This window comes from Lactuca virosa, chromosome 5 (assembly GCF_052849685.1).
Source record: "Lactuca virosa cultivar CGN04683 chromosome 5, Lactuca_virosa_CGN04683_v6, whole genome shotgun sequence".
Lineage (NCBI taxonomy): Eukaryota > Viridiplantae > Streptophyta > Magnoliopsida > Asterales > Asteraceae > Lactuca > Lactuca virosa.
Window position 1 is genome coordinate 380,765,048 of NC_136430.1, and position 13,988 is coordinate 380,779,035.

At 33.2% G+C, this 13,988-nt stretch overlaps 2 protein-coding genes and 1 non-coding gene across 3 annotated transcripts; 1 reads left to right on the plus strand and 2 right to left on the minus strand.

The window, feature by feature from the left end:
* Window positions 1-5,531: 5,531 nt before the first annotated feature.
* TRNAP-UGG (transfer RNA proline (anticodon UGG)) lies at window positions 5,532-5,603 on the minus strand. Its single transcript has one exon. It is a non-coding gene; the product is annotated as a tRNA-Pro (tRNA).
* Window positions 5,604-5,710: 107 nt separating this feature from the next.
* Window positions 5,711-8,718, plus strand: HAG2 (histone acetyltransferase of the GNAT family 2). The gene is made up of 10 exons (XM_079053840.1): window positions 5,711-5,849; window positions 5,933-5,974; window positions 6,437-6,546; window positions 6,692-6,760; window positions 7,091-7,129; window positions 7,216-7,292; window positions 7,377-7,476; window positions 7,550-7,625; window positions 7,742-7,890; window positions 7,951-8,718. Exons 1-10 carry the CDS (start codon window positions 5,774-5,776, stop codon window positions 8,605-8,607), a joined length of 1,395 nt encoding a protein of 464 aa, XP_078909966.1. The 5' UTR covers window positions 5,711-5,773; the 3' UTR covers window positions 8,608-8,718.
* Window positions 8,719-9,045: 327 nt separating this feature from the next.
* On the minus strand, window positions 9,046-11,225 carry LOC145112931 (oxidoreductase/transition metal ion-binding protein (DUF3531)). Its single transcript, XM_079049043.1, has 7 exons — window positions 10,748-11,225; window positions 10,363-10,448; window positions 10,091-10,169; window positions 9,903-9,962; window positions 9,664-9,785; window positions 9,448-9,519; window positions 9,046-9,313 (listed from the first exon to the last, which is right to left on the minus strand). Exons 1-7 carry the CDS (start codon window positions 11,144-11,146, stop codon window positions 9,211-9,213), a joined length of 921 nt encoding a protein of 306 aa, XP_078905169.1. The 5' UTR covers window positions 11,147-11,225; the 3' UTR covers window positions 9,046-9,210.
* Between the last annotated feature and the right edge of the window lie 2,763 nt (window positions 11,226-13,988).

Sequence of the window (13,988 nt, forward strand, 5' to 3'; positions counted from 1 at the left end):
ATTGGAAGGTCTACGGTCATGTTCAACAGGATAGCTCTCCAATCTAGTCAAGATTCAATAGTTTTAGCATTTGATTTGGTTGGGTTGACAGTTGGCCATGGAAGAAGTTTTGGATTCAAACAATACTGTTGCTAGGGGAGGAACGGTAGCAGGAAGATGGCGGTGACAGTTGCATGAGTTAATTGGTCATTGGAAGTGTCAGGGGAAATTTTATATTGGCATGGGTTGTAGATGATTGGATTCCAATGATTCTTTGAGAATGTGAGTTGGGGTGAAGATTCCTCAGTTCAAGGCAAGGGTTATGGTTTTAGTCATCAAAATAAAAGACTTAAGGGGTTGGTGCGGTATCATGGTAGGTGACCAGGATTATTGGGCGTGCTAATATTTTAGGGAATATTCTTCTAGATTTCAGGAGTTAGGTGATCACTGATATTGGCTAGTAAAGGAACGCTAGTGTTGGTAAGCACAGGTCATAAGCGATTTTTGCTATATGAGGTTTGATGAGTTGGGAAATCCATCAGATTTATGGGATGAAGGAGCTTTGTCGAATCCAAGTGGGGGAGAATTGATCAGAATCTTTTGGAGTAGAATCAGGTGTGGAACTAAGGTAAACTCCACATCCCATTCAAGAGGGAAGCGACATAAGTGGTTGTCTGGATTGAAGATGTGTAAGTTGAGAGTTCAGGAAACTTCCAACAGTTGGTCGACGTCTTTTTGTTATGCATGGCAGGTTTGTGGATGGATCCAGGTCGAGGGTTGTGTTAGAGCCTCGCTGCATGTTCTTGTATGATGAAGGCTTTGGGGTTCGAAGCATGACCTGAACACCTTATTGATTTCAGTCAAATACGGTTTCGATTCAGGATATTTGGGGGTGAGATGGTTTGGGTGTGGTGAAACCAGGGGTGGTAAATATGGTTGGTTAGAAGTGTTGTAAGACTGCGATGGGATCGTAACATTTACCAGTCTGAGGTAGACTATTGTTGGAGGTGGTCATGAACGCAAAGGGGGGATCAGTTTGTGCCTTGGGCACGCCGGTCAGGATTGCCCGGGGTGGGGTATTCTCTGTTTAGGTTGAAAACCATTGGGGTCCGAGGCGGAGTCAGACCTGTGTAGCTTTAGATGGATGAGACCCATGCGCAAGGCCGCTCCATGGTATAGTTTGGGTGGGACCCATGGGCGAGGCTCGTGTGTTATGGCAATGTAGGTGGGACCTGGTAGAGACCCTTGGGTCAAGGTATTGGATATGGAGTTACAAGATTAAGTGGGGGTCAGTGTGCGACGCGGAAGGGTTTACATGCTGGGTAGCCTTGTTATTCGGACTCTTGGGAACCTAGTGGTTGGACCTGGTGCGAGACTGGTAGTCTCAACGATGGTTTGGGAACCTTTATATCTCGGTCTAGTGAGGGATTGTTGTGAATCAGAAGTTGTAGGGTGACTTGCAAGTGCAGAAATTTATTTACCAGCCACCACAGTTTGGGTTTATTTGTTGGGTGGATGAAGCAAACGACAATAATTCGTTGATAATCTGTAACCTAGCTCGATCGAAGAAGAAGCTTCAAAGAAAAATACTACACTTTAAGATAGCATTACTTTGTAGTTGGATTTTCTTTTTTGGTGTTGTTGTCTATAAGTTGTAAGATAAATGTCCATCAGCTAACTTTATGTAGCACTTATCATTTAATCTATGTAAAATGTAGTGTATGTTATTATTTGTAATGGATTATGTTTCCATGTATGGTAATGTGTTGTGCTATCTTTTCCGTACTGTTGTGTACAGGTTGTAATCTATTTTTTTTTCTGGTTTTGTTCGACTGTACAACACATGATGTTTACAAATAAATAAAAGTCAAAAAATGGCAGATAGGAACATTGCGTTGAGTAACTGATAAAACAAACCTGAATTCTGGAATATCAAATATTGATTACTTCAGATAGAAATTAGACTTAGGGAAGGGAAGTTCTAACATGGATAAGCTCCCTACCATACATTTTAAGCTACAAAACACACTTCATCCGAGATTAGAAAAATAATTAAAAATAAGGTAGATTCTTCATAACATTCCAAGAATCAACATGGACAAACTCCCTACCGTTAGATTCCAAACGAAATAGCTCCATAGCCGCCCGTAAAATTCTTTGTTCATCCTCATTCGGACGTGCATTTTCGATCTCGCTATGAATTCTATGAAAGTGCTTCACATGTCATTTCATTTGTAACATTTTTAATTTTACATCTTTTTTTGTGCGGTAATAACCTCGACCCATTTCATAATGAAACAAGTGAAAGTCGCGCCTCCAAAAAGAACCAATACGACATTGTGGGGGACCATGTGGATAAGCTTCTTCTATGATGGTAATCCAAGCACGTATCAAAATGCCTTCTTCTTGGGTGTTCCATGTTAGTGGTACAATAGGGTCCATCTTTTATGATACAAACTAATGTCATATTATAAGATTGTTATATAGACAAGTATAGATTCTTATAGGTCGCATATAGTACATGTTATTCTGTGAAATCTTACACAAAAACACATCAAAGGTATCTAGTTTACTGTTCGAAATAAATACAAATACTGCATCCTATGGATAAAGGGTCACAAGAGTATAAGACAATGTTACTTATATAAATTAATTCAACAATCCAATCTTATAGATTTGTTAAACTACAATACAATACTCATTAAAATACAATTACTTCACACTAACATAATTAGATTACTAAACATAGGTAAACCGATAACTCTTACAATTTTTTTTCTACCAACCACTAATAAAAGACATACATAGAGATATATTACCTTAAAATTACTTCAACAAACAAACACATTATTAAAATATTACTCATCTTCTTCCCACATCGGAAACTCGTACGGATACTCTTTTTTCATAATATTGACTTCCTTTTTGTTTTCTCCAAATTGTACCCACGAAGTGTTAATTCATTCTTTAGATTTCGAACAATTTCTTTACCATAGCGGATCGAACTCTCGGTATATTAGATTTTTTGCCCAGTCGTTATGATCCAATTCCTTTTACGGTCAATGTCTTCCCAATAGTTGTCTAGAAGGTTTCGTTGGAAAGCAAAATCCATATAAGCCTTATCCACATCAGCTTCTCTTTGTAACAACATTTTTTTCTAAGGGTGAGCATGGTGCGGTTTTTAGGCCAAACCGAACCGCAAACCGCAAGGTGCGGTTTTTGCATTCTTAAAACCGTTGGGTGCGGTTTTCCAATGGTTCGGTTTTGCGGTTTCGGGTTATATCGGTGCGGTTTCGGTTTTAAACCGATTCTAAAATTTGGTGTGGTCTTTGATGTTTTTTGGTGTATTTTTTTTTAAAAAAAACACGATAACAATGTGCATGTAAGCTTGTATGGTGCAATTTTTTTTACTTTTTAAAACCGTTTATTTGTAGAAGTTTATTATCAGTCCGAAATAAATTATATAAATCAAAAGTTGTAAGTGACTTTATATACAACGGTTGACTAAGAAAAAAATTGAATTTTGGTTTATTTTTTAAAAACTTATAACACATAGTTAATTAGTGACCTACTCTCTTGTGGCTTTAACCACAAAAATAAAAACAAAATAGAAAATAAGTTTGAAAAATGATTTGGAATCCCAATTTAATGGCTAAAACCAACTATCAAAGTCCAAAGTACAAATATAATATGTATTAATATTTCTTAGTATTTTAAAAGATATGTATATATATTATAGAATATAAAAATAAATTTGTGATTTATTATTTTATAAATATTCGGTGCGGTTCGGTTTTGATGGACCGATTTCTTGGTAAAAACCGCACCGACCCGTAGACCTTCGGTTTTTGCAAAATGAAATCCGCACCATTGGTTTTTGCATCGGTTTCGGTTTGTTGGTTGCGGTTTTGTCGATTTATTTTTAGTCGGTTTGGTTTTTGCTCACCCCTACTTTTTTCAATTCCTCATCCATCTTCTCCCCTAATATAGGAAGATCGACGTTGGGAGGGGGATCGGTTGAAGCGTTATGGGCAATTGACTCATGAGGCTTATTGGTGGATGTAGATGGCCAATTAAATTTTGCCGAGATCCTTTTCATCTCCTCTAATATTTCTGTCATTTTCACCATCCAAATTTTTTTTTATTGTTTCGTTGATTTATGAATTGAAAACACATTTACATTATATATGACATTAGATAATAGTCAACGACTAGACGACAGTAGTCAAAACTTATAAAAAACTAGTCAATCGCATAAAGTAGTAGTCAAACGCTAATAGACACTAGTCAAAACTTATAAAAAAGTAGTCAAATAACAATCATGTGTCGAATATTCACTGTACGATAAGACTACATATGAAGTAGTAGTTGATGGCTAGTAGACAGTAGTCAAATCCTATAAAAATGTAGTCAAATTACAATAATGTCTTGGCAAATCACTGTACGATATGACACCACATAATATAGTAGTCAAAGGCTATTTGACAATAGTCAAAACCTATAAAAAGTAGATAAATTGTTAATTACTTATAGAGACTTATATGTATGGGTCTGAGATTTACAAATCGTATACTACTCGTTATTATATAACCATCATGCACATACAATCATGTTTACCTCTCAAGAACAATGGTGGTTGATGCCACAAGAGAAGCGATTGCAACTATTAATAAAAGAATAATAAATCAAGAGAGAGATTAAAGGTATTGAAGAAGATAGGAAACGGTTGGATGACTGATAAGCCGATATTTGGTCTAATATGAGGTCGGTTCAAGACAAAGAACACGACATAAAAACTACAAGGGGTTGGATATGAGATGCAATAGAGTACGCCAACAAATAAGAGGTTAAAATGAAAAAGGTTCTAAAAAACATACAAAAAATAACGATTGGGTGCTTCAAGAAAATGCAAAATATCCAACTGATTTTCCAAAATTTTAAATTTAATCATTTTTGATTAATCAACTAGTAAGTTTATGTATTATTTATGAGTTTATATATGTAATATGTTTTATATATTTATTTGCTTGTTTGTTATGATTAATCTATGTAATATGTATTATTCGCTTGTTAATTTGTTATGTAATAATGTTTAATGTTTAATAGTAGTTTACACCATATTAGGAGACATTTTGTTAAAATAAACAAAAATAGAACGTCACCATATTGAGACTGTCTTCACTGTTTTAAAAACCGATTTAACTCGGTTTTGAAAACCAGTCCGACTCGATTTGATCTAAAAAATTGGCATAAAACCACTCGCTGTTGAACCGCTCTCATCTCCGGTATCCGATTCAAATCGATTTTTAAAACATTGGTTAAATAAGAGGTTGAGGATGACCGACTTTGACCGGGTAAACCTTCAAAATGGTAGAAATGAACAAAAGTTTGCAAATATTATACATAAATAAGCAAAAAAAATTAAAAACTAATAAGATAAAACGAGGTTATTTTCTTTTTTTCCATCAATTACCTCTAATCTACTTTATGTAAATAAGTTAAAACATAAAAAACATAGTAAACTTTAGATTATGAAATGTGTTGTTGAAGAAGGGGCGTTCCGAGAATCGAACTCGGAACCTCTCGCACCCAAAGCGAGAATCATACCACTAGACCAAACGCCCGACATATCGATTCCCCTCATTTTACTTTTATATGTAATAAAACAGGATTCAATTACTGCCCTCGTGGTCCTATATAAAGTCACACACGCACAGTCGCCTACAGGCATTTCTTCTATTTCCCGCGTTTGTAAACATTTCCCGCTTCTCGTCGAAACCCTAATTTGCGAAAAATGGGGACGAAGCACCACTCCTCCGATCCCGTGTCCGATCCCAAAAAGCGTAGAAAGGTCGGATTCTCCAAAGTCGGTAAGTTTTCCGGTTCTCTGTCATGCTAATTACTTCGATTCATCTCTGTTTTCACTGATTTCGTTCACTTTGTTTTCATGTAGATGAAGGGGTTGAACCTAACGATTGCATCAAAATCTACATGGGTATGCATCAAAAATCCTTAACAGCACTATAATTACTTAATTATGTTCATTTTTTGGAACCGAGTTCCTGATTCGCCTGCTTGCTGAGCGACATCTTTCTGCCTCCATATATTTGTTGCTTTTTAGAGCGTGTCGTCTAGGGTTTCTTCGAAATGTACTCAAAATTGGTTAGCTTTTAGTACGCACAGACAGTTCCTCTAATTTTCATTTAGCAAATTAATGTTGTTTTCAGCTTTAAAATTGTTCCCCTGATCTCATGGTTTTGTTTTATCACTTTATGTTATGTATTTGGTAATGGATGGAAGAGTAAGATCATGTGTAAATTGAGAGCTACATGTGGGCTAATGCAATACTTGTTTCTGTATAAGATTTAAACATGTTTTCATATCTTTCAACTCTATATGATATCTTCGTAGCCCTAATGAAATCTTGTTATTTTGTCTCTGAATAAATGAATTTCAGTTTCTCGACAAGAGGAAGTGGGCTCACCAGAAAGCTTCCCTGTTGAACCTGTTGATCTAGGCCCCTTTTTTGAAGAAGATGGGAAAATATACGGCTATCAAGGGTTGAAGGTATTATCTTTAATCAACCTTAATCTTTGTATTGTAAAAAACCTGTTGAACCTGTGAATCCATCTGTTGTAAAAAAACTGTACTTTTGTTTGTAAAAGTTTATCAGTCACCGTGTAATCTTTGTGATAAACATTAAACAATGCAGATCGCCATTTGGATTAGCAGCATATCATTTCAAGCATATGCAGATATTTCTTTCGAGAGCACATCTGATGTAAGTTTATGTGCTGTATAATATAGTTTTTGAAAGGGTTAGATGCAAGAATAACAACAACATACTTTCATATGTTTGTTTATTATACAACAATTTATTTTGAAAAAATTTTCTAAGTATAGCAATATCAATAAATTCTAAAGCAGCTTTTATTGTTATAATTGGGCATATTTTTCAATGTACAAATAAAAGTACAATGCTTTAAAAACAGCTAAATAAAAGTACATTCCTATTTTCTGCATTTAACCTTATTTGAAATGTTAAATTGCATATTTACATGTAAGTCTGACTTTTTCTTTTTTAATGGTTGTTATTGTATTGCTCATAAAGGCTGGGAAAGGAATCACAGATCTTAATTCTTCTCTTCAGGTGATCATTGAGTATTCACTTTTTCCCCTTTGTTCTTTTTTTAATGATTGCACAATGCTAATCTTTTCAATTTTTTTTTCTTGCAGAACATTTTTGCAGATAATCTTGTTGAGACAAAAGATGACTTCCTCAAAACATTTTCCACAGAGAGTAATTATATCAAGTATGATCCAAAACATTTCCCTCAAAAAATTGCATCTTGTTACATGTATTTCTCTATTGATTCTTGATGATTTTCCATTTACAGATCTATGATCTCAGAGGGAAAAACAATTCAGCAAATTCTCCCATCTTCATATAACAATGAATCAAATGGGACTTTGAAAGAAGATTGTTCTGAGCTTGAGGTGATTTTTACACTTTTATCTTTTTTCCATTTTAGAAGTCTTGTTGATTTAACTGGTTTATTTTTTTTATCAGGTTGTTCATGTTGAGGGCACATCTATGGGCCTTCTTTATTGTAGATTGGTGCCACTTGTTCTTCTTCTTGTTGATGGTAATATTTATCTGCTCTCAACTATTAAATTATATAATGTTCTCTCTTTTTTTTATTGAAGATTTAAATTTTAAACTCCAGTTTTCTATTTTAATTTGTTTTTTATATTACAACAGGTAGCAATCCAATTGATGTGACTGATCCTGATTGGGAGGTTTATCTTTTAGTTGAAAAGAAAAGTGATGAATCACAGAAGCTTCTTGGTTTCGCAGCTCTTTATCGGTTTTTTCATTACCCTGGTAGCAAGAGGTTAAGACTTGGCCAGGTATGTTGTTAATATAGTAATTACAAAAATACCCTTTCTCAATGGATTCATCGATTACAGATATTGGTGTTTCCTCCATATCAACGCAAAGGGTACGGAGGTCATTTGTTTGAAGCAATCACAAACATGGCAGTTTCAGACAACGTGTATGACCTCTCGATCGAAGAGCCTCTTGACTCATTACAACATGTAAGATCATGTGTTGATATCCCACGGTTGCTTGCACTCCAAGCAATCCAGCCGTCACTTGACTCAGCTGCCTTGCGTCTCAAGCAAGAAAATCTCACAAAGCGGACCCAAATTACCAAATTCACCCCGCCATCATCTGTGATTGAAGAGGCGAGAAAAACTCTCAAAATCAACAAGAAACAGTTTCTACAGTGTTGGGAGATTTTGCTTTATGTGAAACTGGATCCTGTTGAGAAGTATATGGAGAATTTTAGGAGTGTTGTGTTGGACAGGATTAGGGCTGATGTCATCGGGAAGGATAATGGTGGGGCCGGGAAGCGGGTGATTGAGGTTCCGACTGAGTATGATGAGGAGGTGTCGTTTGTGATGTTTAGGACAACAGGTGGTGGTGATGGTGGTGAAGGGAAGGAGGTGGAGATGGAGGAACAGGATTTGAGTAAACAAGAAGAGCAGCTTCAGAAGCTGGTTGATGAAAGGATTCAAGCTATAAAGTTGGTTGCTCAAAAAGTATGTGTCAAGAGCTCTTGAAATTAATTAAAATGAATGATTTTCTTAATCTGTTATTTTGTTTTGTAATCTCTGTTGAGTTTGGGATTTATTTAGTTTAATGTTAACCTATAAACAAAATATTCTCTTAAATTCTCAGAATATGAAATCCTTTCTTAATCAGACAAGGGACTAAGAATGAACTTAATGGCAAATCATTTCTTTCATATTAGCTTATTGTGGTTTGTAATAAGCATTATTTAGTTTTTGATGAAATAAAATAAAAATGCATATAAAAAAAATGACAAAACTATATACTTTAATACCGATGTTTAAATAAACAATCCCAACATGAACACCTCCTTGAACTTGATGGTAATCTACATAACTAATACTCAATTCCTACTATCAGTATCGGTTTTTTTTTTTTTTAAAACATTTGTAAGCATGGTTGAAGTAAAAATATAAATACAGAAAAAAAAAAGATAAATGAAACTATATCATTTTACTTGGTGAAGTAAATCATACATCATCCTATTTCTTCCTTTCTCTACCAAAGTAAACAAGATAACCCTTAAAGATATTATATTATATTATTATGACAACAAAATGGTGAATATTACACATGAGATGATGAATGTTTGACTAGATTTTATGTACACTATAACCTTCATCCTCTGATGTCAAACTTGGACTCCAGTTTTCAAATTCAGATCCACCAAAAACCATCTGCTTGATTCCAACATGGCTGTAAATAATAATACCACAAACAAAAAAAAACATCAACGATTACCTAAAAAATCCAGCTTAAAACATTTCGGATCATTTTCTTTGAACATGTATTCATTAAAACAGTATTGAAGATAGAATCTTTAAACTTACTCAGAGCTTATCTGTGTCATTGCATTTATCAATATGTCCAACAACAAAGGCTCACTTGTACCAATATCCACCCTGCAACATTTCATCATGACATCAAGAACCAATACATTTTTTTTTTAAATAAGGGAAACAATTTAAGAGGTTTCAAGAAATCCAACATGGAGATATACAAAATGTAAAAAAATGTGAAGCTTATGTTTTTGTATAGGGTTTTACCATATACGTGCAACATTGTCTTGAATCTCAAGGTCACTAATATTATAAAATGTCGTGGGTTCAATGTTTGCTCCTAAAATATCATCATAACTCGGTCTTTTATCCGTAATAGATTGTGATAACTGCAAAAAAGAAACATACATGACAATGACAGGATTTTAACTCAGTTTGATGTTTATTTATTTATTTAAATAAATTATCAATTAAAAAAGGAAATATGTGAAGTTTTTAGTTATTACTTGCATATTCATAGAATTGCATCCACCAAGGCGTCCAACAATATGCCATGAACGAATCGTCTGCAATTACAATTTACAACACATCAAATATTTCGATTTCTACACCTCTTTTTGCAGCCCTACTTGTATATATACAGATATTTTTTTTTAATTATTTAAATGGTTTTGTGTGAAAGAAAGTAACTTACATCGCAAATCATCCTAATGTCTTTCTCCATTGGAGCATGGTAGAACTCAATCCAAATATACGAGTTGTTGAAGTCAAATCTGAAATAGTTTGCTTCAAAATATTAAATTAACATAAAACTATGCTTAAAAGTATTTTAATGATACCATGAAGACGTTCTTGGAGCATTTTTTATTCTCCATTTTGTGGGTCCCATCTTCATATCAGGATGGAATTAAGTCATGTCCCCATTAAGTCAAAAAGAAAAACATTCAGACATTCTATGATCCTTACTTATTAAAAGTCACTCTCATGGGTGTGGCTGAACCGGTTTTGCGCTGCAGTATCTTGTCCCTTTTCTTCTTCATCCTCTCTTCTATCTGACATTTCAACAAACACTTGGTATACATCCTCATTTGAAAACTAATGCATTCTTAATTCAATGTTCTGAAATTGCAAACTAAAAACAGAAACTTTAATTTGTACAGGATGTAATGTAATGAGTTAAATTTCTGGTCAAGCTTATCTTTTCAAAAGTAACATTGTAACAAGATAGCAAGCAGTAAATTTTAACGAAATTGAGCTTCCCGTGAACATAATCTTAATAATCTCAGTAAATGATAATATCTTCTTAGAAAATTCAAGCCTCCCAGCTATTTAAAGCTGTAATTTTGCTTACTTTAGACCTTGCTTTAGCTGGATCGTCAAGAGAATCTCCCAAAATTTCAGCAAATTCAGGATCCTTATCATAATCCATTCCTTCTTCTCCTTCTCCTTTAAACGGGCCCTTTGGAGAAAATTCATCCTCCACTTTATCCCAATCAATATCAATCAAATCATTATCATCATGGTCTTCATCTTCACCTTCTGCTTCGAGTTCTCTAATTTGTGTCAGCAAATCCGTGGACTTCGGTGGTCGGTTCTCACCAGCTTTAACCAAATATTTACATGGTTTGCGACTAGAGCGTAATTTAATGGAAGTAAAAAGGTTTGGAGATGAATTAATATGGTTCAATTGGGTGAACGTCGAACTGAAGATAAGGGGGAGTTGTATTGTGCTTAACTGTAGTACATTCATCGTGAGTGATTTGGGGTTTAGGGTTTATCGGTGTTCAGACTTCAAACAGCAATCAAATTTCCGAAGAACATTTGGAAGAGCCGTAGAGCCACTGTGCATGGGCTTATTGGGCTCGTATGTCCTTTGGGTTGGGTCAGATAAATCAGGTTAAAGACCATGTACGAATTCACAATTTCACATGGATATAAATCAGATTTTTTATTCTTCATATAAAATCAGATTTTTTTTTCTTTTTTTTAATTGTTCTGGGTTTGTTTTAGTTGTAAATAGAAATTGATTTTTCCTCAAACTTAGTTCGTTTTACGGCCCCTTATACTAAAATCTATACTATAATATTTCAACCCAATAATAAACTTAAACTATAAAATAGTGATAACATGAAACATATTTATGTGGATTATATTTAGTTTTAAAATTTCCATAGTAGATATTAGTTTTAGAAGTTTGAACTTAGATTATTTCTAACTAGGTGTGATACTCATGTATTACATGACTTTATTTAAAAAAAAAACTAAATACAAAATTCTAAACATTTGAAAAGTTTGAATTTATAAGAAAAGTGAAAAAATATTGAATTATAAAAATTAAAGTGTTTTTTTTTCTCTTTTAAATTTAAACAAATAATTTAGATAAATAAATAAAGAAAATTAATGAATTTTTAATTTGGTAATTTATTAGAAGGAAAGTTCATTAATGAAATTGATATGCATTTATTATTGAATATAAATACTATCTACAATTTAATAAAATGAAAAAACCATAAAATGACATGTGGAATAAAAATTAATTTAAAATAACCACAAAAATTACATGTGGCAAAATAAATGAGAATGTGACATGTGACAAAAAGATCTTTATTTATTAGGGAGGATGTAATATAATTATAATTTATGTTTAATATTTTTACTTATGTTATTATATTTAATAAGTTAAAATGCAATACAAGATTTATATAAAAGTGTAAATACATTCTTTATATGTTTGAATATGTATAAAATATTATTTATACGTATAAAAACGGGTTGTTTCAATAATACGAAAAATATTTATATATGAATCATGAATAAGTAATTATGATTATAGATTTTTAATAATATAATTTATATTATATTGATAAAAAAACTATGGATCTAATTTGTAAAATCTTAATAAATATAAGTTGTTTTGTAAAATTATATAAACTATATAGATATGAATGTATCTGGAATATTCTTTTTATTGTTAATTATTTTGTAATGGTAGAGGTAGTAAAAACTGACATGATACGAAACCTGACACAAAATAAACGGGTTTGGATAAGATATTTCAGTCTGTTTAATTAAACGGGTTGACACAACACGATACGACAAAAAAAGGGTAAAGTTAGGGTTGAGAATTCCAACTTGAATATGACTTGAAAATGAACCACTTATATGTAAGCTTTATGAATATTTTAAATAAACTAGAAAGACAAAAAACCAAAACAATACGTAAAAGAAAACTTTTGGGTTGACTTGTTTTGTAACGTGAAATACACTTAGCCGTCTTAGTCAAGACTTTCATTTTCAGTTTTTTTGTTATCGTCAAAATTACACAATCCCCTCAACCATTCCCTCTATCTCATTCCAACTCATGTTCATTCTGTTTTGCTCTCTAAACGTATTATAATTTTAGCCATTCCACCTCCCAACTATTACATTTCATTTTCACCTATCCAACTCATACTCTTTCAACATGTTTAATGTTTCAACCTCACATGCCACAACACATTTTAAGGTATACCCCTAACCCGAACTCGACACGAAAATAAACGTGTTGACACGAGTTAATTAAATGGGCGGGTTAGGGTCAAGCTCTCTCAACTCGTTTATTGATTTGACACGACACAAACTCGATACGACACGACACGTTTGCAAGATCTATGTAATGGTTTGGAGATGTTTAGTGTTAACAATATCTTTTACACTATAAATATTGGTTTTAGTGTAAACAATAATGTTATGGGTTGGAGACGGTCTAACTAGGGTAGGAAAGTAATGAACCATTCAAAAAGAATGGTTAATTGTGTGTTTGAGCCTTCATATATATGTCTATTGGTTGGGGAGTGAAATTTCACACAAGAGGTGTAAGAACTGAGATTTTTGAACATTTATGATGTAGAATGTTATTTTGATGTGAAGGGCATTTTGGTCAATTTGGTGATATTTGAATTTGTAGAATGATATTATATGTATTATATGCGTTCATCTTATGTTTTGAAGTTGTAAGAATATGTTATTTTAATTGTAAACGAAATGGAATTGATAGATGTAAGTTTGATGTTGAATAACATTACAAAAGAAATGGAATGGTTGTTTCCAACCTCACCACGATGTGGTGAAGAGTGCACCACAACGTAGTGACAAAGCAGTGATTTGAAGACTATAGGTTTTTTGATCATTTTGATATCCTTTTTCTTGTCCGGACTTTATATTAGCTAGTTGCTTGTTCGAAACTTAGAGCCTTGATTATGGAAGATTCATATATCCCAGGATTTGAATGAGAGAATGTTGGGGTGAAAAGTTTTTCATGGGAGATGACAAAAGAGGATTGGAATGTTTGTTTTTATCAAATGAATGATGTTTAATTTGACTTATATGCACATCTACATATATAGTCTTGTTTTTTTCAGTGTAGGTTGTATTTAAAGATTTAGTTCAAGGAGAGTTTTGAATTGAGGGTTAAATTTAGTAGATTTAGATCTAAATCATTTTTTATACTTTCCTTTAAAGGTGAACATATTAACTGAAAAACCTAACCAAAACCAAATTAACCGAAATAACCGAACCATTACTAAAAAAGGTGGTGCAGTTTCTATTTTTGA